At 39.2% G+C, this 27,097-nt stretch overlaps 3 protein-coding genes across 3 annotated transcripts in view; 2 read left to right on the top strand and 1 right to left on the bottom strand.

The window, feature by feature from the left end:
* Positions 1-14,634, bottom strand: part of LOC134798040 (ran-binding protein 10) — a 64,049-nt gene extending 49,415 nt beyond the window's left edge. Inside the window, exon 1 of the mRNA XM_063770369.1 lies at positions 14,297-14,634. Coding sequence (XP_063626439.1) covers positions 14,297-14,492 — 196 coding nt within the window. The 5' untranslated portion in view covers positions 14,493-14,634. The remainder of the gene's footprint in view (positions 1-14,296) is intronic.
* Positions 14,635-15,716: 1,082 nt separating this feature from the next.
* LOC134797957 (translin-associated factor X-interacting protein 1-like) lies at positions 15,717-22,143 on the top strand. The gene is made up of 11 exons (XM_063770295.1): positions 15,717-16,844; positions 18,038-18,175; positions 18,368-18,543; positions 18,891-19,066; positions 19,424-19,550; positions 19,754-19,862; positions 20,055-20,218; positions 20,670-20,865; positions 21,052-21,204; positions 21,549-21,726; positions 21,969-22,143. The coding sequence occupies exons 1-11, from the start codon at positions 15,909-15,911 to the stop codon at positions 22,139-22,141; spliced, it is 2,526 nt and encodes an 841-aa protein (XP_063626365.1). The 5' UTR covers positions 15,717-15,908; the 3' UTR covers positions 22,142-22,143.
* Positions 22,144-22,511: 368 nt separating this feature from the next.
* On the top strand, positions 22,512-27,063 carry LOC134798039 (WD repeat-containing protein 89). The gene is made up of 8 exons (XM_063770368.1): positions 22,512-22,762; positions 22,905-23,128; positions 23,775-23,950; positions 24,263-24,424; positions 25,448-25,549; positions 25,884-25,975; positions 26,225-26,327; positions 26,923-27,063. Exons 1-8 carry the CDS (start codon positions 22,614-22,616, stop codon positions 27,061-27,063), a joined length of 1,149 nt encoding a protein of 382 aa, XP_063626438.1. The 5' UTR covers positions 22,512-22,613.
* Positions 27,064-27,097: the final 34 nt, after the last annotated feature.

Below are 27,097 nucleotides of genomic sequence, written 5' to 3'. Positions count from 1 at the left end.
TTACACTGACAAAGTCGTAAAATATAAACTAGAAAAAATATTTTTTTAGGGTAACTCCCATACATTAAGTGGGGATGATTTTTTTTCTCGCTTTAACCCTATAGTGTGGGGTGTCTTGGATAGGTCTTTTAAAATGAATAAGGGTCTTTAAGGACCATTTTTGATCAACTTAATATTTTCAGAAATAATCGATCTGAAAGAAAAAAAGTTGTGTTTTCCACTTTAGTTCCCCTAGCATTTTAACCATGGCTCCAAAAAATATTTAAAAAATTGTGAAAGTAAAACTTAGTAAAAACTTTCAAGGAAAAATATAGCGAACCTAATCGGTTAAGCGGTTTTTGAGTTTTTGCAAATAGTCTATTTTGACGGACGGGTAACTACGGAACCCTACACTGAGCATTGCCGGCATGCTCTTGGCCGGTTTTTTTTTAATATTATATGAGCAGGTCGATTAGCTTGCTTATCCTAAACTATTTTTTTTTATTTATGATGAACAATTACGCAAAACACGACGTTTTCTTAAACCGTCTATTTTTTATCTCTTATTTAACTTTAACAGCCTGTAGCTCCTAAAGTATTGATCACAGAGTAAAAATGAACATAACCAAATTTGTAGAAATTATTGTGATAAAACTTTTGTCTGAAGTAATTACAAATGCTATTCGTACAGATATTCAAGATATGAGGTTAAAAGAAATGAATCATACACAAAAAAAAACTACTACTATCAAACTAAATGACACCGTCATGTCAAGGTAACAAGTCTCATCTTGCCACGACTATTATAATAAACATAATGGTGGATGTAACGTCAAGGTGTCAGTGCAAGTGTCAACTTGGGTGCGTTCACCGCGTTCCTAAATAATATAAATTGCAGAACTAAACTTGTCCAAAATTCGACTAGCTTAAAAGTCACAAAAATTGCCTCAAGATCGTAAGTCACGCACATGTCACACGAGAAGGCCAAAAGTCACGAAAAATGTGACTTTTGTGACCATCTGGCAACACTGATTATTGTCGAGGCTCGGAAGTAGCTACTTGCAGGCTGAGGATTCGTTTTAAACGGACGACCTTGGGAGTCCGTTTAATTGAATCCGAAGCCAGCAAGTAGCCTTCCAGCCGAGTCATATATAGTGCTTTTCTCAAAAATGGTGCAAGAAATATAAATATCATAGAAATATTTTACAAAAGCAACTTTCTTACGTATATATTTTCACAGAAAAAAGTAGAAACAATTGAAAAAATTAGCTTTGACGCCTTTTTATTCTTTTAATAAAAAAATAGAAGTGTATTTTTCTGCCGAAAATACGCCAACCTATTTGAGACAGCTAAATAGTCGCGGTACTAATCATCTGTTTGGCTGTTTAATGGGCCTGTGCCTTCATTTGATATGGCCATTTCAACTTTTAAAAAGTTTGGAACTCGACAAATAATGGAATTTGTATGCAACATTGCAGTCCCAAAATCGAGACTGCAATATTTTTAACTTTTTAATTTTTGACTGACCATAAACTACGCGCTTCGCAACCTATTTTTTAAACGGCAAAGTCGACTTTGCCGTCCATTTTTGAGAAAAGGTAGATTTAATCCTTATCCGGGAAGACAGTTGAAAAATAATAGTCGCTAAATCGCCTCTGTATTGATAAGAGAAAATATGGCTAATACATTTGATAATGAGTCTAGACAAGAGTGCAAGTTTATTAGTAGATTTGCATTCTTGGAGACGTGACGGTTCGTCACTAATTCGTGTAAAATGAGACTAGGTATGAGAGTAATGAGAGGTATATGACTCGCACAAGTTAAAGGCATATCATCATGTTATTGGCGTTATCCCGGCATTTTACCACATATTATGGGAGCCTGGGGTTCGTTTTACAACAAAAAAAGATAAAGATAAAATTCATTTATTTGTGACAATCACAAACGTGTACGAAAACAACAAAAGCAGAGAAATAGAACATTAAGTGCGGATCACGAAATTTTACAAAAAGGACTGCCATCAGACATTGCAACCTTGAAGAAAAACTAGGCCTTATTAGGATGTTAAAGTATATTTGTCTAATTTGGTTGCTAATCTTTTGTTTTATGTCATTACGTTAAAAGTCTTGTTCTTAGGTAATATGATATTTTTAAATCTAATTACGCTTAATATACCCTTCTTAACGTACCTATTATCCAAATCAAAACCATCTTAATTTCATCCCAGTGGTAATTATCCCCATTTTCAGAACCGCTGATTAAATATATTGGAAAACCAGCACTACATGTCAATATCGAGGGATTCGATCTATCCACAATAACCGGTATATTAATTTTGCACTGGCAGACGCGAAACGAATAAAAAGTAAAACGGGAATTATAGTATCACGGTGTAATCTATATGTAATGCCATCAACATTATCTTTGTGAGATAACTCGCTATTAGGCGCTAAGTGTATGGAAAAACAGCTGTAATTTTGTTTAGTCACGTCATGTTTGTACATTCGTTTTATTAGAGTTAAGTACAGTCAGCATCAAAACGATCAAAGTGACCAAATATATCGAAACACATCCTTTTTCTATGATAACGAAGGTGTGTTACGATATATTTGTCCACTGTGGCCGTCACTATCGATTTGATGCTGATTGTACCAGCCGTTTAATGTATTACCTTTTATGTCTAAATAACGCGAAAAATCCGAACGTGCTTTTACATAACACATGTCCTTCTAATAAACAAGATTACGAAGCCTGATATTAAAGTGGGAAAACAAGACTTTTTATTGCCACTGGAAGATATATTTATTGCATCGTACAAACAGATCACACACAACTGCCTGACCAATTCATATTCCCCAAACTTTTTTCTAAGTAATTCCATTCATTCAGCATTCGTTGCACTCAAACTTCGAGACATATAAATACTATTCGTGCATTGTGTATGTGTATTCGTGGTGGACTACAACATGCGACGTCAAAAGCTGAAAGCTGCAATGAAGTTACAACCACACTCTATTACCTACACTTTGCATGTCAGTGCCGACTTCAGCCCTACAAAGGGACTAACTAACTAAATGGCTTATATGCGATGCAGTCAGCGTAAATATTGTAAACATTTCTACTTTGTAGACCTAAAAACGTTTAACAAGGGTCAGACATTTAACATAATGTAACTCGTCTAAAGATATAAGTTGTAAGAGGTTGTAATAAAGCAACGAATCACGAAAGGACGGCAGACAAAGGATCTATTAGCAACAATGCTGTTTACTGAGCTGTCTTTGGCTAGATAAAGGAAAACTTAAACGGATTTACCCATGTCGAGTGTGTTACAGTCTCGGCATTATTATGTTCATCATATAAAATATAAATCATTAATACTGACGAAGATTTGTTCCACACATAATTCAAGCCTTTAGTTAGTGGACGACGGTAATTTGACGTAAGTAATACGTCAATCAATAATTTTATACCGGACGAATTGTGTTGTCTTTTTACCAAGCTGTTACGAGTAATGAGATTAAGTAGTGGGAAAAAGGTTAATACCAATTGATCTTTACAGTTAAACTTAACAGTCATTTCTTCATTGGTATTCAATTGTAGTTTATTAATTTTGTATTATTATTTGAACAACCATTTCAAACGCTAAGAATGCACAATATTTGGCTAATTTGTCTTAACTCTTAACAAAACTCAACTAGAGGCTAAATAGCTCTCCGGATATTACATCGATAAAATCCTATTTGTTATTGCCAAATTGTTAGCAAACTACTTCAACAAACATACACCTTCTAACAATGACACTGCCCGGTCCATTTATTAATGATACCTTACTGTACTGTGTGCGCTATTAATTTTAAAAAAACTTTAAAATAATAACCCCAACCTGTCACCACTCATTAAAATACATGCACAAGGAACTCTGCAACACACATCTTGCATTTGAATAGCAGGGGAGCGAACGAGGGGATCCCCGCGTGACCCCAAGAGTCAATGCCCTACGTTTAGGGACCCGGAACATACGCAATATACACACAGTACTTCAAGAGACTTGATACTCTCCGCTGTTGAAAAAAGCTGTACCTTTAATTATATATAATGAAGCTCCGTGAACAATAAAAAGAAAGCAGGTTGTCGTATAACCGTAAATTATGCTGCATTACGTTGGTAAACGTTGTACATCCGCTTGAAAATTAAATTATACTTGGTATGTCTAGTGGCTTCATTTTTGTGGCTGGCTTAATTGACCTTATTATTATTACTAAAACAATAAAACAACAGAGAATAAAATTACCTGTAAAAAAAATAATAAAATGAATTAAATTAAATTAAGAAATAATTGTTGATAACCTAAAGCTCAGTCCTAAACCTGTCCTCAAATCGACTAATGTCATGAGACAAGAGGTTGAGCTTTGTCGTCAAAATACACCTATATTACTTGCATTTTTCATCTATATTACTTGCATAAACGTGCGTTGAATTATCAATTGGTTCAGCCATTTTCCGCACGTATTCGATATAATTACGGATAACACGTATTTTCCCAACGAAATGAGGCGTCTCGCCTCAGCATAAATTAAACTCCATGAGGCCACAATAACGCAATCAAACTGTCTCAGATCTTGATATGAAATAATCAAAATTGCTGAAGTCTACGATGAATGGTAGCCGAATTAGATTTATGATGGAACGGTATAAACGTCACTTTGTGTACCATCGCCCACACTGTTAACTGTACATCGGTGGACCTTATGCCTTTTGTAATATGGTCCACCGCTGTACAGTTAGGAGTGTTGCTGTTTGTACTTGCCAAATTTTGAAGATTTAGGTAACTTTGTGCGACACAAGTTTAGATGACTGAAATAGGCATTCTCCGTCGCCATTTGTGCGCTACTTTAAAGAAACGAGGTCAAAATACCACAAGAGATGCTAAATTAAAATAATTTATTCGTTTCCTATCTGTATGTGCACGTTGTCTAAAAATATGTGGCAGATTGGATGTGACACAATACGTAAATATTTTACCTCTATAATTAAAATCGTCTAATTTCACGATATGTCCAGAATTCGCTGGTTCCGTCCTACAAAAACTAGACTCCATTAATGTCATCTATTCTGTAGAGTCAGTCCATGAAAAGTCTGCAGCGGATTTGATAGCCCACGCAGTGCACGCGTTATTTTAAACGTCAAACTTCTATGAAATTATGACGTATAAATGACACTTGCACTGCGTGGGCTATCAAATCCGCTGCAGACTTTTCTTGATCCGACTCTATCTAATCTGGACATATTGGATCAAGCAATAGGCTTAAAACGACTGCTTTCTGACCTTTCAACCCTTATTACTGTATTCATAACATATCTATCAGAATCCCTGTAAAAATTCACTGTTCTGAATACTGATTGAGGCTTAATTTTTGCTCCACAAACGCCAGTACTCGTATTCGTATATGACAGTAAAGCATAATTGAAAGGCCTCGAATTGGGGAATGACATAAGCTCGGGTACGGCATTCAGCGGAATCCTTTTGCCACGATATCAGCGGGCGTAATGAAATATCCGTGATGGGCATCATTGGCGAGCCGGGTTCCTATATTCATACGGTGTATGTCCACAAAATAAATGAAAGTCCTAAACCAACGTATAAAAGATTGGCTGTCTCCCATAGGTAAGTATGTATTTGGGAAAAAGGCATTTTTAAGGAGATTCATGTGGTAATACATAAATTAAGTGATGTTTTTCTAGTAAAAAGTATCACATCAGGTTGTTTGTGATGAAACCTTGTTAAAGAAGCTAACGCAAACATTGCTTACTAACGACCCGCGACTCTCATCGACATCAAGAGAACAAACTTTTTAAATATTTCTTGGGGCATGTTCTTCTGCGCAGCCAATTCTGCCGCTGAATGTACAGAGCATTTACGTGTACATTTAAAAAGAGCCGGCGTTCATATAATTTAACTGAACGGCACATTTCAGGGCCAATTTTCCGGCATGCGTCAATAAGAAGTAGAGCCTTCTCCATCTCTGCCAAGTTAAAATGAACCTTGTAACAGCTATTATAAAGCTTAGTATAGGAAGAGAGCCTCGCTCCCAGAGTCTTTAGTCGGATTCAGTAAATGCACTCACGCACTGTAGGGTGCGTGGGGGTTTAATGAGACTTCGTTGCAAAGTTTCCTTTTCGGTTGGCAAGGGTGGCTGAATGAATTGTTTTAGTTACAGACCTTACAGTAAGAATAAGAGTTTTGCTAAGAATTTTCTTAACAGCGCCTTTTCACTTGGTCTCATACCTAAGTACCTACTCCTAGTCTCCTTTAGATTTCTAAGGTTTTTTTTAGTAGATTTAGAAGTTAGAAGTGGGGTTGCCAGGAGCATGACATGACATATGATACGATAAATGTCGAGTGACAAAATCTCCACCGAAACGAACCACCGACACGAACGACAGAAAGATACTGTCAACTACCTGTCAACTACCTGTCAACTAAAATATCGAAGGTTTCCAACAGCCTAGTTACAAGAGCGATGTCGCAAACTGGGGGCCTACCGCGAAAACCGAAATTCGCAAATTGCGGGGATCTTCCTCTATTACTCCAATGAAGGCGTAATTAGAGTAACAGAGAAAGATGCCCGCAATTTGCGGACTTCGATTTTCGCGGTTATAGCCCCAGTGCTATAACCGCGAAAATCGTATACTATAGACGTACGGTGTATGAACCCTAGGCCATCGTGCGATGACCGAAGGAGTCCTGATAAGTGACCTTGTGTACCACGGATCAACACCGCTACACGAATCCACCTGGATGGATGCAAACAAAACCAGTATTCAGTAAAAAAAAACTGATCTATCATGGATACATATCTAGTTGCCACAATTTAATATGATTCCATTGGCCCAGAGCTGTTCTGTCGATTCTAAAGCTACGCAAAACAAATCAAAATATGCAGTTACATAAACACATCCATATTTTTTGGGGTCTTCATTCAATATGGGATATTTGTTGGGATATTTGTTGGGATATTCAACATTGCGGCCCCGATTAGCCCTGGCAAAAAGCCGGGACAAAGCGAGGAAGATGCATGATGAATGATGATTGCGGTTCGTTTATAGGTAACATTGTCCATTAAACCCTTTAGCAAAGTGTGACAGACCTAATTGAACGCAGTGCAGACCGCAGACCACACGCTGAGATGGCATTTGATTTGATTACGACGCACCAGCAACTGAAGTCCCTAACTCGACCCTATTCCCGTAATTTGTCATTTGACAAACGTTATACGAGAATTATCGCGAAACAGTAAGGACTCAGGGGTTTGTGTTTACACATTGATTAATAGTCTTTAGTGCGAGTTCATACATTTGCTACTTGCGATTAATGACAAATGTAATATAATCACTACTCAATGTGTAAACAGGCCCTATAAGAGGCCGGGCCGCGACTCACAATTACATGTAATGTATCATTCTGCTAAAGTACAGTCCAGACAATATGGCGACAGAAGCTTAATTAATATAAAATGCGAATGCGTGTATCGCCGTTTGTTGTAAACCTTCTTTGATACCGCTTTCTATATATTTATTTGGAATGATAATACACTACGCTACTCAACATAAAACCACTCCTTCAAATTAAAGGATATCGTATGAGTAAACCACATGAAGAATGAATAGCCAACTTTATCTCCTTGCAGTAAAAGTCAGTCAACTGTGTCATGACATGAATTCTCCAAGTTTATACTTTATGCGTAAAAAAGTTTGTTTACATTTTAAAAGCCGGGATCATCGCTCCCTGAGCACGTGCTCATGCACCTTGGCGAGTTATTAAAATGTTAATTCCCGCACAAGACTTATGCAAATTCGGGAACATTCTCACAACAACCGATCGGGTTTCGTGTTAACTTGTTAAGCCGAGCCAATAGTCGGCGAGTGCGAGTAATCAGGTCAATGAACCCTATGTCTCTGCCTATGTCCCGCGGGATATAGGCATCGCGGGCCCGCAACTCGTCCAGGTGGGCAATTTTATGATACTTGTATGAAATCTGCTACCGATGTCAGTGTCAATCTTTTTTACCGTTACCTAATTCAAAGCTTAGTCTTGGCCATAGCTTTGAATTAGGTACTCTTTTCTGGATAGACCGAAACGACCTGTCACGCGACTTTTCGTAGCATCTGTCATCCCGAAACATTTGACTTTTGTCTTGGCTAGGTCCCCAGATCATTATTGTCTTCAGTTTCCACAATTTACCATTTTATACAAAATACCATTCAGCATATACCTATATTGGTGTGCAATATAAAAATCCCGACGTATCCCTACGTTTGTTTTTGACTAGAATACGTAATGCAAACATTTACGTGTGACTTTACTTGACATTGTACTTTCGTTTATTGCCCTGTCTTGCCCGGACTCCGGACAATAAAGGCCACTTAATCGGATACAATTTAATTTATAACCTATCCTATTTACGCAGTTTTATTCCAAAAGCAGACAGTTAACTGTGATTCAATAGTAAACAAAAGATAGCGTTAAAACGGCAAGTCACTTCGTTGCCATGTCGATGTCGCTCCCATTAAAATTCTGCGTCGGTACTAATACTAATTCCGGCCGAAGGTCTCGAGCGGCGAGCGCTAGATTAATAATACTCGTGATTGAGCCTTCATTACCGCTTCTCGGGGCGTAAATGGTTTATCCCAACTTTTACAAGCTTTGACAGCCCAGGAAGGGTTAAACTTCCGTTCTGGCAGCTTTAGAAACTGTAAATAAGGATAAAAGGCGTTTTACAACAGCTTTGTTTAGCTTTCAAGGTATAGAGAATTAGACTTTATGTGAATGTGAAAAAGCCCAGCTGTGTTACCGTGTGTACAGCGGCGGACGCGCCATCGCTCAGGCCATCGGCAGAGAACCCGTCGATCAACTGTCGGTCGACAACCCCGCGTTCAAAGGACCAAGCACCGACCGAAATAAAACGCAGACTATTCCAAGTTATTTGCATTAAGGGCTGCATTGTTGTCTGGTCTTTGCCCTGAGTCTAGACGCGGAATTAGGAAAGTGCAGGTTCGGCACGGTCATCAACCGGCGGGTCGATACGTCCCGGCAGAAGTCTTTGAAGCAGACATTGGGATCTCCGTAAGACGATGATCGACTTAGGAGCCAAACTGGTATGAAAATTCTAAAATATAATAGGCATTGTTTGTTGGAAAAGCAGGAATTTCGGGGCAAATTTAACTCTACAAAGGGGGATACAACGTGTCAAAATGCCAGCTGTATTCGCTACGGTATCCTGCTATTGCGTGCCCCAGACGTATCAAATGTGTAGGAACGGATGTTTCTAACGAGAATTAATCTAAAGGCATGTATTCACAAAAACATTGCTGTTGCCTTTTGGCAACGCGTGGGATTCCATACATGCCAAACTAAACTCTATCTGTCTCTCTACTGGAAGAGAAGCGACATGAACGTAATATTTAATGAAACGAAGATTTGTATTAAAAATTTAGAGTATTATTTGCACTTGAACAGGGGCACTAAAACGAGTAGATCCAGAGTTCAATCATATTAAACTATGTACTCTAAAACATGCTTTTATGTACGCAACAATATCTAGCTTAGTTTCAGATTGAAGCTTTATTGGTTACTTATAATTATCACCTAGGTAATAAAAGCGACTTAGGACGAAAAGACCATCGTAAGCTCATAAATCTTCACGAAAACAAAAATTAACCGAAATTTGTCTTCATCATGCGGACAAGTTCGACATTCAGCAGACCTTAGTCCCGCAGTGCGTCGTGGCAGCCTCGCTCCAAAAGTTGCCTCGTAAAATCTAAGGTTATACCGCAGAGGGACATAATGCTTTGTGCTTGCTTACCTAAGCAGACTAATTTATCCTAAACCTACATTGTTTCAGGAAAAATAAACCGCGGTTTTGTCAAATTTAATAAAACGAGAGAAATTCCAATGTCTTCCATTTCATTGGACAACAAATAATAGCTCTCATATTTGTACACATGTGAATGTGAACACACGATGCCATTCATATATTATGTAATGAACCCATTTATAGAAGAGTTGAATTTAAAACCCCATGCGTTGGTTACTCAAAGACTAGGAATAATAGCTCTCACTCTTGTGCTTGATTTATGAGACAACATGAAGGATTTCAGATCGACACTACTATATTTTTTCCTCTATTGTTTACAAATTAATTATAGTAGTGTTTTATTGAGAACCACGAATATAGATATTGATAACAATGATAACTATTATTAGACTGCTAATTAAACAGGTGTAAAAGCGACTTTATGGAAGTGAGGGCATATTTGGAACGCGACCAACTACCATCGGACGGATTTTGCAGCTGTTACCTTAATTCCATATGGATTTAGATCAAGTGGACTGTTTTTCTGTTGAATTGAACATGGTTTTTTGGGTACATGTTTGAAAATTAAATCAAAAATGTTATCGTATCCGAACGAGAAGCTGTTCTCACTCTCCTGAACAGAATTCGTGTGAAATTTGTGAGCAGGTTCGATGTTTAATTATACTTATAGATTTATTACCGATTAATTCATTGGAAAAATTTCAAAATGGTGAAGTCATGGGAATTCGCTGTTCGCAAGGTCTAAAGCTCATTAATTACAGCAGGTATAATTTATTTTAAATACCAGACAACGTATTGTACAAAATGCGAAATCGATTCTACAGTCGATTATGCTCGGCCATTCGAGCATAATTGGCGTGAATCGGTAATCCGGCCCCGAGGTCCCGGGAATGTGGGCTTTTGATTAGGCTACTTTTCACCCGTATTACCTTTTATTGGTCATGCGAAGTCTTTCCTTTCAGCATTAGATGAATAGAGATGTTTCTTTCTAGTTCCAAGTGGAGCTTGAAAAGGTCAACCATTTGAATGCTAACAGCGCCTAAAGGTACAAGTAGGAACCCGGCCGCAGACAGCAGCAGCAGACGATTTCTGTCGCTAACTACGAATGTTATTTTTATTTTATAAATGGTCATTATCTCAAGTTGAGCTTGACGGACCTATGAAATCGCGCGACTTGTTTCTAGATTACTGGACGTATAACAGTGCTATAAAAAAAACCGGCCAAGTGCGAGTTAGACTAACCATTACGCAAAAAAAAACACGTTTGTTGTATGGGAGCCCCGATAAATATTTATTGTATTATGTTTTTAGTATTTTATTGTTATAGCGGCAACAGAAATACATCATCTTTGAAAATTTCAACTGTCTAGCAATCACGGTTCATGAGATACAGCCTACACTACACCTACACTATAGTATAGTATAAAAAAATCGTCACATAGAGCGTGTCAAATAATAAAATAGGCATAGGCATAACGATATAGGTACTTTATTGACTATGTAACTTTTCAAACTTACCTTAACTTAGTTATAATGTTGTTTGTCCCTGTACCTTTACTACGTACCTATCACTCTTCACCAGTGCTCTCCGAGCCACTCTACCTTGGGCTCGATGTATGCTAGTTCAAATAGCCTGTATTGTGGCTTTTATTTCTAACGTTATTCAGTCCGCCCAGCGCGTGGCCATACGTCCATCTTTACGCTTCCTTGGCATGCGGCCAGTGATCAGGAGCTTCTCTGGACTATCTGGTGCTGTTCTGATCAGATGGCCGAAGAACTAAGTACTCGTTAGGCGCAAACAGTGGAGAGTCTCGTTTTATAGGATAAGGAATTTAGATTTAGACGATGCGAGAACTCGCATGCGAGTCATTACATTGCGGGTTTTGATCGGTCGGTTGAATTGGACGTAACCAACAGTCCGCAATGTAACTAAAATCGCATGCGTGTTCGCGGGCCGTCTAAATCAGCCCTAAGATATAGGCCCTAAAGCTGACTAGCTTCGTAATTTGTTATTGCGTTGGGTCGCTTCACTTTCAGTTTACATACTTATTGATGATATTGAGTAAAGATAATACGCAACTAGCGCAAAGTGCAACTTGATAACAAACTGAAGTTTTTTAAGAAGAAGAATTTACGCGATCAAAGGCTAGGCTAGACTTATAAACTTTTGTTTGTATTAATATTATGTCTAGCATTTGTGTATAATTATAATTAATACTTGTTTACCAATCATAACATAAATTCGTGGATATAGATATAGTATAAAAGCGCTAAAAAATATTTATATTGTAATTTAATGTTATTAAATAAATATATCTAATTCTAGAGTTTAAAGTGTAAAAAGGCATAAGTAGTTTGTAGAGATAGGCAAATTCTTTATTTTCCAAAAATATTAAATCTTACATGAGCATTGCTAATGGATCCTAATCTATACTAAAGAGGCTTAGAACAAGGAATTTAATACATTGACCCACGTCGCCTGTGCCTATCTCTGTCGCACGCACGTAATTATATTGCTGTCCCGCCCGCTCATGATGCCGGCTGTCAATGTCTCCGTGCGATAGAAATAGAAACAGGAGGTCAATGTACTAAATTCCTTGTGCTAAGCATCTCTTCTTTATCTGCAAACCAAACTGACAACTCCTCTTTCACTGTTGCAGAGTCATAAAAGATGGTAATACAATTTTGGTCAACATTTTTTTTTTGGTGGATAATACAACATAGAACAACTAATACCTATTAAATTAAATATACACATAAGCAGAATTAGCCTGTGTTAATGGACTCAAGGTTACTACAGCCCCAAGCAACCTTATCTTTGATATGATAACCCCTGCCAACCGCGATAGCGCTTGGTGCAGGTTAGGACTAGGACTAAATACTGATGTCATTAAAAAACCGTCATCTAATGGGCAAAAACGTACTGTGAACTTAATGACCCTCACTTGCATGCTATGAGATTAAATATGTACTTCTCTTTGTGGTGTTTATTGTGTTGAATGTTAATGGATTGCCAAATATTTATTGTTCTACGTTCATAAAGCAAAACATTCAACCTTGGTATGGCCTATGCATACCTTCTCTATTGTTGTTTTTAATAAAAATAAATATCTGCATCATGAATATCATGATATAAGTAAAGGGGTTCTGGGGCCTAGGATGGCAAAGAGTGCTAATCCGCCACTGACTAGAGGATATAGGTATAAAAAAGTATGCTTCAATTCTTTAGAAACATGATCTGCAAAAAGGAACCTGCCATATAATTTATTTTCTAATAAATTCTAATAGGAATAGCCAAACTCAAAATGATCTCGAACGGACCACATTCCATGTCGATGAAAATCTACAATAACTTACCTAGTCGCATAGTAGCTGAAGAGAAATACACTACTTGTGTTACAAAACTAAAAAAATATTTAATATCTAAAGCTTTTTACACTCTCAAAGAATATATGAATGACGGAGCTGAAAATATGTATTAGTTTTAAGTGTAAATTTTACATTTTTTTTCAAAGGTTAAGTTATATTTTAAGATTTGTCACGCCCTAGCAGGGTCCATGCTGCACTTTATAATGTTATTATTATAGTATGTAAACACCTTGTTATACCATGGTTGGCATTCAATAAATGTAATGAAATGCAATGAAAATAGTCTAAGTCTTAATGCAGTGAATATAATATGATGGCTAATTATGATGCAATATGTATGTTTATCAAATCTTACACCTCAAATTGGTCAAGCATACACTTAACCACTAAAATCATTATAATGTATTGAAAACACTGATTCCGATGTGATTATAATAATAATGCGAAAAATACCACTCAAGCCATAACAGCTGATAATATTAATACATTTAACTGTAACCATATAGGACTAAATAACTATCAGGGTCAAATGACTTACTCTGAACACCATCTTATTGACATTAATGTAATTTGTGTTTATCTGATTACTGCCAATAGGTCCCAAGGAAAAACAGTGACATGAATCAATTAGATTCATAAGAACACCCCATGATTCCAAAGTTTTGTGGCATTGAATAACAGAATCCCCTTGCTCCTTTATCTCAAATATGCTATGCTAAATTAACTATGAACATGGATAGACCTTTGCAAGAAATCTAACATTTTAGGCCAATACTAGCTTTTTCTTACCGAAACTAAACGCGCAACAAACACGATTACAGGCAGAATTTACGGGACCGAGTAGTCACCATTTATTTAGAAGTGTTGATGCAAAGTATGCGATCAGCTGATTTCTTTGTTACACTCTACGTTTGTATGTGATGCCTCAACTCTACGAGAGATTTATGACACGTCAGATATTTTGCAACATAACTACGCAGTTGCTCGCGTCCTCAAGCACATCAGATTAAGCATAAAGTGTTTTAATGAAGTTTAGCGAGTTACTCAATCCATAAACAAACGAAAGTTCCTACCTTTGTAGTGCACTCGGAGATTATTTTGCGACAGCCCGATGTAGCTGAACTTGTCCTTGGCACTCCATGATCGCGGCAAAGGGGTTTCTTCTTCATTCACATTTGGATAAAGTAATTTTAAACGGTCTACAGTTGTATCACTTTGCACTTGATTTTGGGAATCCATCGTTCCCCGTCCACTACCTATCGCAGCCATTTCTGATTTCCCATTCCCGTCGGACAGTAATGTCAATGACGTCACATCCACTACATTACATCTATCGTCCCACAGGTGGCAGCACTGCGGCCATGACTATAGACGAAGCCGGAAAAACCGTAAACCGCTCAACCCTTAACTACCAAAAGTAAAATAGAAGACCCGCGAATACATAAAGGCCCCAGCAAGGGCCCCAGTACACAATGGGCCATCGCCGGCCACTCCAAGGGACGCAGCCATGCGGTAGAATGAGATAGCAATATCACTTGCTCCCTCTAACGCATAAATGCGTCCCTTGGAGTGGCCGGCAATGCTCCATTGTGTACTGGGGCCTTAACATGCCTCTTTATAGTAATGTTCAACATTTCATATATTTGAGTGCTACTTTTTGTGGCAGATTTGCTAAAATGTCGAATGGATGCATTGCTCAATAAATTTTTCACTTGTACAATTTATCAATGTTGATCACACTATCTCGAGATAATCACTACAACAAACCACTTAAAAGTTTCTAGGTAACTTGCCTTTGCCTATTTTAACATAAGTTATGTATTCAGCTAACGACAGCAATAATTCTCCAAAATATTTAAAAGCGATAAACTCTACAGTGGCATTAAAATTAAAACATCTTAAGAAGCCATCCAGTGAAGTTTTACAAACGCAGCAGCAATATCACGACGAAGTGCTTGAGGTGGGCGTATTTTTACTAAAGTTGGTCTACAGACGACCGCGACCTTGGTGCGGTCAAAATATCTCTTTCTCGCTCACACTTATAGCTGCATCCTTATCGGTCGTACGGCGGACCACCCTACACACTATCGCACGTGCGCCGCATCGCACCAAGGTCGCGATCCGGTGCGGTCGTCTGTAGATACTATTATATTGAACTGGGATAGTTTACTTTATTTATTTTGTTTCAGATTTACCGGGAAGCTTTTAATGAGCTCATAAAATATAGCGTCACGTATTCAAATACGCTTACTGACATAAAACAAGCCTACGATAATGCCATTCTTGTCAGAGATGAACGAATATCACAGTTCTTGATTCAAGATGTAAGTACGATAGAGAAGGACATCATGTATGTCTTGTCCAGTACCTCCTAGTGAGTATTATATTCTTTGTCCAGTACAGTCTTAACTGCAGCACTTCCCCTTAATTAAACACATCATTAACCGCAGTCGTTTTAAATCATGTCTTAAACAAGAAACCGGTTTTGACAAATGTCAAGGTGACGTTATGTGACGTTCACTTTTTTCGTATCATTTATTTTTGTTTACATTTTCCAAACCAAACATATCGCGATAAACGATTGATAATATAAGCGGAAACACAACTATCTCGGCTCATTCTCTCTAAGGAACCGCGGAAGTGCATTGGACATTTTGTATTGTAGAAACGTTTGTAGCGCGAAATATGGCAGATGCGTCGTCTAAGATTAAAGTTTTGGATGGTGGGTTTTCGTCGCAGCTGTCCTGCCACGTCGGCGACAACGTCGACGGTGACCCGCTGTGGACGGCGCGCTTCCTGCAGACCCGCCCGCGCGATGTCTACAAGACACACCTCGACTTCCTGAAGGCTGGAGCCGACATCATCATGACCAACACGTATCAGGCCTCCGTCGGAGGGTTTGTAAAATACCTTGATATATCGCCTGAAGCTGGCTTAGATTTGATCAAAAGTGCTGTCGGACTCGCAAAAGAGGCGAGGAAGGTACACCTTGAGGAATATGCTAATAATAATACTTCAAATCAAAACCCTTTGATAGCTGGGTCGGTGGGGCCATATGGCGCGCATTTACACGACGGTTCAGAGTACAACGGCGCCTATGCCGACACCACGTCAGCTGAAACTATGAGAGACTGGCATAGACCTCGCATTGAGGCTCTAATAGACTCTGGAGTTGATCTACTTGCATTTGAAACAGTGCCATGTGAAAAGGAGGCTGTGATGCTTGTTGAACTGTTAAAAGATTACCCGGAGACTAAAGCATGGCTGTCTTTCAGTTGTAAAGATGAAAAACATATTTCCCATGGAGAAGATTATCAAACTGTTGCAAGGAAATGTTATGATTTGAATCCAGAGCAAATTATAGCTATTGGAGCAAACTGCACGGCTCCGGCTAACATTGTTCACTTACTAGGCGGCATAAATGATAACAGGATGATACCTATACCCCTTATAGTATACCCGAATTCAGGAGAAAAGTACCACAAGGACCTTGGCTGGACTGAGGGTGACAAGTTGCAACGATTGGACCATTATGTCCATGAATGGTTAGACTTAGGTGTTAAATATATCGGAGGCTGCTGCAGGACGTATGCAGAAGATATTAAAAGCATACGCAAACAAGTACAGAGCTGGTGTGATAAGAAACAATAGAAACTTGTTTATCATATCTCCGAGCACACAGGGCTCTCTATATGAGTACTACACTCAACATGCGCCTAACTTCACTAATATACTCCTTAATGTACATTGTAATTAATACTGTTATCATGACTAATTCTAAGAAGTATTATTTGTTGTAACTTTGATTGTTATTACATTGTAATAAAAACGTTATCAAAAATCAAACATTAGTTTTAGTCCTTGTATTTTAATCACACTATTTCTCACTCTTATCGTCAAAACTAAATATTTATCTATCAAGTAGTTTATTTAAATTATTTAGTTATACAAATAGCAAACATTTACTTCTCCTGTTCTAACTTCTAAAAATATCTGCCTAACACATGTATGGACAGGCTACACTTAGTTATTCATTTACTGAAGCATTTCGTCGCCAACCGATACCTCACATTAATTGAATTTTGACCTACTTATCGTGTAGTGAAACTACTTTCACTTCACATATTTATATGCACCATCATCCACATTGTTGACTGCCTATTTTAAACCTTATTGCAAAGTTAAAAGGTCCATTATAGATCTGTTAACAGTGTTACTGTTCATACAGTTGGGGCCTATGGATTATGGGGTGTCTTTACTTTTTGAACGGTACGTCATCATGAACCTTGTCGTAATGCATGAAGGCTTATATTGCGCTGTAGCCTTTGGCGGTCAAAAATAAACGGCGTAACTGAGTTAGCAACAAAATTTAATAACATTTTTATTATGACATTTACATGTATGTAAACTATGTAATCGTTATCTCCGTTGCAATATGACATAATCGTAAACGTGATATATATGATAACCATACAGTATCGTGTAGCATTGTATACCAGCTCTGTGTAGGCTGTCTGTGTGTAATCTAATCGTAAATTTTGGTTTGTTTTTAAAAGTTGAGAAATCTGATAAACCCAGACAGACAGATTTATCTCAGCTTTATGTGATTTAAATTAAAATGTACCTACCTACGTAACTAAGTAGAAATATGCTTCAAACATAATATGTATTGTTAGTAGGTAGGTATAGGTTCTAGCGCTCTACTAGCACAGCCAGCATCAATAGTAGCGGATGTGTAGAGTTAGATCCATTCTGGTAGCAATGAATTTCCCGTAAAAGCGAGTGAGATATTCTAAAGTCCGTAAACATTCCAGAGAGTGTTCGGCATATCGACGCGCAAGGCAGCTAGAGATGAGAAAATGAAGGCGCTGCAGAAGGAGACAGAAGATTTGCGTGTCAAGAACCAGGAGCTCACCCTTCACGTCTCCAAGCTCAAGAAGGAAATTGGAAAGGTTGAGGCTTGTTGCATTCACTTTCTGTAACGTCTTTTGTCAGACACGTCAATTTTAATGTATTTACTTAATTAACCTTGAAACCGTCATCTAATGGTTTTATGGTTCTATTAGAAGAAGACCTTTACCCACCTTTTACCTATTGCCCCTGTTAGATGCATCTTGTCTTACAATTAGTCAAATCTTTTGCAGATAAAAGACGAACATTTCTCCGAATACCTCAGCCTGGCGCGCGAGCGCGACGCACGCTACACTCTCTACTTCGAGAACCTGTCGCTGCAGTTACGTCTGCGTGAGCTGGAGAGCGCTCCTGCTGATACCGCTCATGAAGACCCCGTCATACTGCGCATCGCACTAGATCGGTGCAGGTAGGTGGACTTCGACGACTTAAGAAAGCGGTAGAATTCTGTCGAAGTCAACTCTGCAGTGACTTTGTCTTGGCTACTGCAACTACGGTTGGCAACGCACTCCACTTTAAGAACTAATCATTGCGGTTACGTGACTACCTCACTATGTAAAGGGCCAAGATAAGATCATCTAGGTAATCAACTGTAAAAGGTACGAAATGTAGGTATATGACACCTATTGATACTGGACCGTATAGGTAGAGTTTAGCAATGTCAGTAGGTACAATGCTTAAGAATATCGACTATCAGTCCATTGTATTTGTTCACAGCGCGGCGCGCTCATTCATTCTTCCGTGTATTTGTTGCAGGGAGCAACTATCCTCAACCCAACATAAGCTCCACAAAATGTCCGAGCAATACGCGCAAACGGTCCCGCAGCGCGAGTTCGATAGCTTGGATACGAAGTGGTCGGAGCTCGACAAGCGGGCTGGCGAGCTGCAGGCGGAACTGGGGGCATTGCAGGACAAATATAAGAAGGTTTTAGGTACCATCCACTCTGTTAACTGACAATTCATATAGCTTATTATCAAAAACTTCTTAGTCTTGCTGTTAATGTTTCTGTTCCGAAACTTAAGAATGATGGAGCCTAATTTCTGATTATGATTTAGGTGTAGCATAGTGGTTTGGTGTAGTATGTGCATCTATCGAAATTGTGAGCTATGTTCCCCAAAAAGTGTGATGCGCAAAGCGTACGTATACGATGTTTGAAGTTATAGCAATTAGCAAGTTAAATTTTCATAACATTTCTGGAATTAATTGCATGAGATATTACCCAGGCATATGGCACCATACTCTTCTTATAGAAACTCAAATCATATTTACTCCTGCTCTTTCTGTTCAGCAAGCAAGAAAAGTCTCGAAGAGGAGCTGGCTGAGAGCAAGGAACGGTGCAGCGAACTGGAGCGCGCGGGCACGCCGCGGCCGCGGTGGGAGATCTGCGCAGACTTCATCAGCGGAGGCCGGGAGAGGTTAGAGCTCTCAGATAACCATGGAGATATTATATTTTCTCAACAAGAAAAATTTGCAAAGCAATATAGGTACCTAAAGTAAGTGGACGCTTAACGATCAAGACAGCTTCTGACGGTCACCTCTGAATGGAGCACACTCTGTTAGATCATTTAGGTTTCCTGTATAATTAATACCTACGTATCCATTCAATAAATCTTTCCAGATGGTGGCAGCTGGCAAGTGGCCTGTCCTCGAGAGATATTCTCAGAGTGCTTTTGAAGGAGCTGGGACCGGCTGCAGAAAGCGATCACTTGGAATATTTTGATGGCCTAGTAAATATATTATTTACAGATAAACAATACTATTTTAAATGTTAAGTCAATTGCTACCTATTATTCTTATTGCTTTGGTGTTGCCGGCGTTGAACTTAGGAGTAGTGGTACCGCTTGGAAAACTTTCCTTCTTCAGAGGCTATTCACATTGGCGAATGCATAGTCGGCACTAACGTATTTCATTGGACACAGGGCACGGATCCCGCAATCCCTCCGTACCTACGTTACACTGGCAAGGTCCGCAACATACGACTATCCCGGCGTGAAGTGAGCGTGCTTATAACGGACGTATGGCGTGGCAAGGGGCGACAAGCCATCCCTATGCAAGAGTATCTGACGAAGTATTTAGAGGACAGGTAACCCGAAACCACACCACTGTATTTAGCGCGGTTATCATACTGATGAGTAAGGCCACGGTGGTTATCTTACTCTTGAACTCTGAACGACCACTCGATCTTGGTGGTCATGATTCACGATGAAGGCTCCATAGAGATGTTGCCGGTGGTTTCATTCTCTTTGGTGATAGCTTAGGTACATAGTTGGTTTTGCAAAATCTCTCCAATGTTATAGTGCGTCAATTTGTGTAGTAGCTACACATGTAAAGGTTGCCCACCTTTAGGTACACTACCACGTTCACATAAATCCTAAAGGGGTTAATCAGTGGAACAGGGAAATACAATACCTAACATTTATGTACCTACAACATTTTTCTCTCCCTCTCAGCACGAAGTGTTCGACGAAATGATGGTAGCAGGATTATGTAACTCCTTTATAGATCAGTAGGTATTCAAGTTCAATTTCGTCCAGATACCAGCAAGTATCAGTACGTGCTGAATGGGCCTACAACCTGTGCGCCGGCGCCGAGCAGATGCTGGACGAGCCGCAAGTCAAGCTGTTCTGGGGCGTGCTGCACGGCCACCTGAGCGAGGACATCTATTGGTCGCTGCGCGCGCAGTGGGAGACGCTGAGAGACCAGCTGTACCGGGTCAGCAAGGATGGGGAGGTAAGACAAAAACCTACTACCTCTACTTCTCTAGAATGAGTTCATCGCAACAGTAGTAGCAGCAGGGGCCATACAGAGAAGCGACAGGATAAAGCATTCACTGCGTAACTGATGTTTTAATCCTGACTGTGTCAGAGAAACCACACATAAATGTATCCTTTACATAACTTGGGACTTTGTTTTCAGACTATTTCCATAGAAGAATTCGAGAAAGTAGCCAAAGCACAATTTCCTTTGAAGAGCGAAGTGGACATCCGCAATCTCTGCGATGTAGTGCGAAAGCAGCTGAAGCTGAAACTGAACAACACCGAAGTTAACCTGGACAAACGGTTCCAAGAGGCAAGTTTTGAGACCTACTTCCACCTGAACGCAATGTATCATCTACCAATCATCTTACTATTCTTACATACCTCAACCTTAGCTTGATCTCTAGTAGATTTCGATTGTTTAGGTTAGAATAAAAAAAAAACAAATGATAACTAAACCAATGTTAGTCATTATACGTAGCGCAATAGAAATGAAGATCCTGCACTTCACCTTCGAATTTTAATTTTTGCGACAGTCTTCGTGGACGGTAACTCTTGATGCCTAGACGTTATACTTGCGATCCCCCTAAATCCGTCCATCTCTCTGAGGAATCTATTTTGGTATTGTCTATTCTTAACCATTGTTCCCTTCACCAGAACGAGGAAGGCTTCGACCGCGTGGAGTTCGCGCGGGAGCTATACCGACAACGGCAACAAGCTCAGGACAAATACCTGCGTGAGGTCCTGGCAGAGTTAGGCGGCAAGGGGCAGGGCAGCAAGATGATCACTGTGGACGCACTCAAGCGGGCCTTCGCTATTGTGGACCCGGCGATAGGTAATCAATCTTGACTTTGCAACTATTGCTAAAAAGTGTAGTACGAAAGCAATGCATTCAACACGGGAACTTGGAAAATATTGACTTACTTACCTATTATAATAACTAAATAATTTGATATTGTTCAGACGTTGTTATCAGTGTCCACTTGAGATTTATCTCAAATTTCCATGTACTTATACCTATACCTACTACTCTTATCACGAGGCCTTTACCGAGTCTACATTGTAATACTTTTTCAGATCATATCCGCATGGACCGCAACATCCGTTGGGCGTTCTCCGACCAAGTCTCGGAGCTGAGCAGCATCAGCCCGCTGCCGCTCCGGACCCTGGCCGCCAGACTTGCCGCTGGGGACATTGAACGCGTTGGCCCGCGCTCTCGGAGCACGCATCGGAGAACTACTTACAAATAATAATATTATAGCCGGTGCCGATCAAACAAGTTTGTCAGTAGACAAAGGCGCCAAATTCATATTTTATGTGACGATAAATCTGCGCGACTACATTTTTAAGTTTGCCGCTTTTTTCTACTGAAGGAAAGGGCTTGACAGACTAATATTATCAGTCATATTTTAATAATCCAAAATAATAAATAATAATATTAATAAGATCTTATTTTCTGTTTCCCGCATTTTAAAATTAAAAATATACAAATTTAATTTATAAAATAAAATAACGCTATTTAAGAAACATTTAAAACCGACTTCAACATTACAGAGTAACGTTGGTTATTTCGGTATTTACCGATAAGCTACGTCACTCAGCCATTCAATGTCAAATGTCAAACTGACGTGAAATTTCTAGTTCCACACGTGTTGTGTACATTTGTTTACATGCAGTTTTTTAAATAAATTTATATGAAATTACGTTTAAAATCTACAAATAATGGCAGATATAATTGACACAGAAGAGGAGGACCGCGACATAGTAGGGCCAGAAGAGATAGAACAATTGTTTAGTAAAAAATACAGTTTGTTAACAGAAACTGCAGTGTCGCTTAAGAAATCGTATATAAATAAGTTAGCCACAACAAAGTGAGTACTGATTCATGTCACTAAAACTTGTTAAAGCATTTCCTAATTTATTTTATGCGATAATAACCTAACATTAATAGTTATATTATAGTTTTTCACTTATAACGTTTACCACATGTTTACGTCTGAAATTGATTTCCAGGTCATTAAAAATAGCCGTTAGTCTAGTAGACAACAGTATCGAGGTATACCAGCTGACAAACACGTCGCTGAATAAGGTGTGCAAGCTCAGCGGCCACAAGAAGGAGCTGACGGATGTGGTGTTCTTGCATAAAGAGGATCACCTCCTGCATTCGTGTGGCCAGGACGGGCTGGTGAAGTTGTGGGACACGAGGACCAGCGGGAGCTGTGTGCAGGAGTATAAAGGTAGATTTAGGTTACATTGTGTTAGCCAAACCATTCTCTAAATTAAATATTGAAGCTGAACTTAGCTACTGGAGCTTTTTAATCGATTAATCCTGGTAATGCAACATTAGGTTAACCAAGTATTTGCATTCTATCAATGCAATAAAAAAACAAATAATTGTAAAAGTGCCAAATTAAAAAAAAAGTACTGGGATTTGAGAGGTTAATGTGGAAGTAACAACTTATCATTATTTTTATACTGATAAATGATTGGATTGATGCTGATTGCCGACCCCAAAACTTACATTCTAACCAGTCAGTCTATAGCATTAGAGCTCTTTTTCCACTAGTGCTAAAAGAAAAAAAAACTGGCCAAGTGTGTGTCATACAGTCAGCATCAAATACATAGTGATGGTCAAAGTGGCCAAATATATCATAACATAACATGCCTTTGTTACCATAGGAATAAGGATGTGTTCCAATATATTTGACCACTTTGGCCATCACTATCTATTTGATGCAGCACTTATGGCGTTTTAGAAGATAAGTGTTTTGGAAAAAGCTCTTTAATGGCAAAACAGATCATATTCAAAACATTTTTTAATATTTAAAAGTTAAAGGAAAAATGCATTGTAAAAATGTAATAAAACATAACCTGATTTTCCAGATGAGGAAGAACAGATAGTCCGCCCATACTTATGCATGGACGTGTCCTGCAATAGCCGAGTACTCTGTGCCGGTAGCCAGACAGTGCAGAATGATGCGTACCTTGTGTTCTGGGATCAGCGCATAACCAAGCCTCTGGGTGGCTATTGGAACTCACACACTGATGATATCACTCAGGTAAATGTTAAAATCTTCAATACCCATTTGTTTTTGTAATTTTCAATGACCAATGTGTTAGTAGAGTTCTAAAAGTGTGTCTGCTTTTCTGCCACACCATGCATAACAGTTGTATCAGCCATTAGAAAAAAATAGAAAACATATTCATTGTACCATATTCTTACACCAAAACATCAAACTCTTATGCATATTTTTTCTTTTGTGATTATAAATTTGGCTCAATGTTATGAGCAACACCATTATCAAGTCTTTTTCCTTTTATTCAATTAAAAGTCTCATTATTAAACTTGACTTTACTATTAATAATTCCAGGTAAAATTCCACAAGAAAAAACCCAGCATATTAGCATCTGGTGCTGATGATGGACTCCTCAACATCTTCAACATCATGGAGCCCAATGAAGACGATGCACTCACATACTCACTCAATGTGGAGAACTCTATAGAGAAGATCACGTGGCTTAGTGACACACAGGTATACCATGCAACACTCGAAAATTCGAAATTATAGAAAAGACTAGACAAACTTACACATTTTGGTGTTAAAGGTCTACATCTTCTTCTTCTTTTTCAACGTATCGTTTCCCTAGCCCAGCGCCAGAGTCCGCTTTCCTACTCAATCTTCTCCACTTTGCCGAGTCTTCAGCATCATCAGGTGTGAGATTGTTCTCTTCCATGACGGCTATCACGACGTTATAGGTTTTCATATGTAATAAAATTAATGTTATGTTGTATGCAAAACTCTAAACAACTGTTGGCTTTAGAATTTGGTTATAAGGGTGGTATTCCGCTTGTCCAATGTGAATTGCGTCTCACATTTTTTTAAGCAAAATGTGAGACACAAATACACATTGGACAAAGATCTTGGACAAGTGGAATACCACCCTAACACACATCCCTACTGCTTGCGCTCCTTATCTTTTTCTGTTGGTAACACCTATTTCAAAAGTTAAGGATAACATTGGGTTTAGATTAATGTTGTCAAGGCACTAACTTAAAAAATCCTAAACTTAGGATATGTTTCGATATTCGATCCATCTGCAATTAATTTTTCACCACACCAGATCGGAAAGGCTTACTTTGCACTTGAAAAACTGATAGAAAAGTTGCATTTTATTTACATGTGAGGATTGTGAGGCAAAGTAATCAAATGCAAATTTTGAGTTGTTTTCTTATGTTTGCTGGTAGAATTGACTTTTAAATGACGATTTTGGATGATAATTGATAAATATTTAATAACATTCATTTGGATTTGATTTTGTTTGATATTTTACATTTAATATTTGCTTTGGGTTGGTGTGGTGAAACATTTTGTGTTTCACTCGGGGGAAAATTTTGTTTAACCCTCGTGCTTTGAAACCCTCGCAACGCTCAAGGTTTCATTTTTCGAACAATTCAATTTTGGAATCTTTCGCTTGCTCGGGTATCAATATTAGCACGAGCGGTTAAACAACAACTTTGCCCCCTTTTAAAACAAATAACAATTTTTCCACTGCAGGCATCGTGCGTGACTCAGAGCAGCGACCTGCAGGTGTGGGACACGGAGCGCGGCGACCTCATACGGAGCTACGACCGCGACAAGATCTCCCGGACCATCAAGGTAGACTGGGAAACGTAAAATCTGCCAAGTGTCATCCCATCACGGTTCGATTTAGAGTACCTACAACTTACTGTATACCATTGTCGACACTGCTGACTGGCCATAAGCCTTATGTTAATAGGCGGGTCCACGCAGAACTAGCCGTTTACTCGTGCCTTTGGCAAAGTAAGCGCACTCGCTGCCGCATTGCCTCGGGCGAGGAAGTCTCCACTGACCGAGCTGCTTCGCGCGGCAATTTCCTCTCGAGGCGGCTCCCTATCTGTGGATCCGCCTATTGAGATAAGGTCAGCTAAGTGTTCATATTTTCATAATTAGAATCACTTTGTGTTTACAGCGTAGCCGTGGTGACGACTGCTACCTGGTGGACACGTATCGCTCAGCCGACGGCGAGTGCGTCATGCTGGCCGGATCACACGCAGGCACAGGGTAAGACCATCTTGTTTACCACCGTGCACCGCGAGACACTATCATCAGGGTGGCAATGAAAAACAGAATTCCCTAATATATCTATGTGAAACATATATACACTGTTAATTTAAATTTCCTAAATGTTATTGCAAAAACAAGGAACTTATTGCAAAGGAAACTTTATATAAAAGGATTACGGCAAAAAATGTGAATTTTGTTGTTGATATCTTCCCTACAAACCTGAAGAAAATATAAATAATGTTTTAGAAACGTCCTCCGCTCGGTGACGGCCACCAGTAAGAAGCTGCAGCCGACCACCAACTTCGCCGGGAACAAGCAGGTCGTGAGGTGCTGCTCCTACAATGCAGAGGTATGTACACGAGACGACACACAGCTTTTAGGTTTCATGTTCTTTTTCCGACAACTCTCTCACGCTCAATGGAGCATTTGTTATGAAGATTACATGGCTCAATTTTGATAGGCATAAAAACCGTAGATGTTTTTAGGATTCCGTACCCAAAGGGTAAAACGGGACCCTATTACTAAGACTCCGCTGTCCGTCCGTCCGTCTGTTACCAGGCTGTATCTCACGATAGCTAGACAGTTGAAATTTTCACAGATGATGTATTTCTGTTGCCGCTATAACAACAAATACTAAAAACAGAATAAAATAAAGATTTTAGTGGGGCTCCCATACAACAAACGTGATTTTTGACCGAAGTTAAGCAACGTCGGGCGGGGTCAGTACTTGGATGGGTGACCGTTTTTATAGATAATGGTACGGAACCCTTCGTGTGCGAGTCCGACTCGCACTTGGCCGGTTTTTTTTTAACTTATCGCTCTACTACAATCACACTTTGCTGTCAACTTCAGGTGGTCTATTGTTTTGCGTGTTGTTCTTTGCGTCATATCTCTACGGTGTGATACATGTAACACATCCCCTGATATGTATTGATTGTCCACAGAGAGACATCCTGGTGACGACGGGCGAGTCCGGCCTCATCAGCATCTGGTCCCCGAGCGGGGAGTCCCACGAGCAGAACGGCCTCGGACACAAGCTAGCCAGCTCCATGAACAAGATGAGGGTGCGCCACAAACCTTATTGACCAATATATTGTACATATGAATAACACTGTTTCA

Source organism: Cydia splendana, chromosome 16, assembly GCF_910591565.1.
Source record: "Cydia splendana chromosome 16, ilCydSple1.2, whole genome shotgun sequence".
Lineage (NCBI taxonomy): Eukaryota > Metazoa > Arthropoda > Insecta > Lepidoptera > Tortricidae > Cydia > Cydia splendana.
This window is presented reverse-complemented; position numbering and strand designations above follow the sequence as displayed.

Coding starts and splice junctions, on each gene's coding strand:
- LOC134797957 (XM_063770295.1), top strand. CDS start 15,909: ATGGCAGATGCGTCGTCTAAGATTAAAGTTTTGGATGGTGGGTTTTCG. Junction 19,863..20,054: donor TGGAATATTTTGATGGCCTA/GTAAATATATTA, acceptor CATTGGACACAG/GGCACGGATCCCGCAATCCC. Junction 21,727..21,968: donor TATTGTGGACCCGGCGATAG/GTAATCAATCTT, acceptor ATACTTTTTCAG/ATCATATCCGCATGGACCGC.
- LOC134798039 (XM_063770368.1), top strand. CDS start 22,614: ATGGCAGATATAATTGACACAGAAGAGGAGGACCGCGACATAGTAGGG. Junction 23,951..24,262: donor ACACTGATGATATCACTCAG/GTAAATGTTAAA, acceptor TAATAATTCCAG/GTAAAATTCCACAAGAAAAA. Junction 24,425..25,447: donor CGTGGCTTAGTGACACACAG/GTATACCATGCA, acceptor TTTCCACTGCAG/GCATCGTGCGTGACTCAGAG.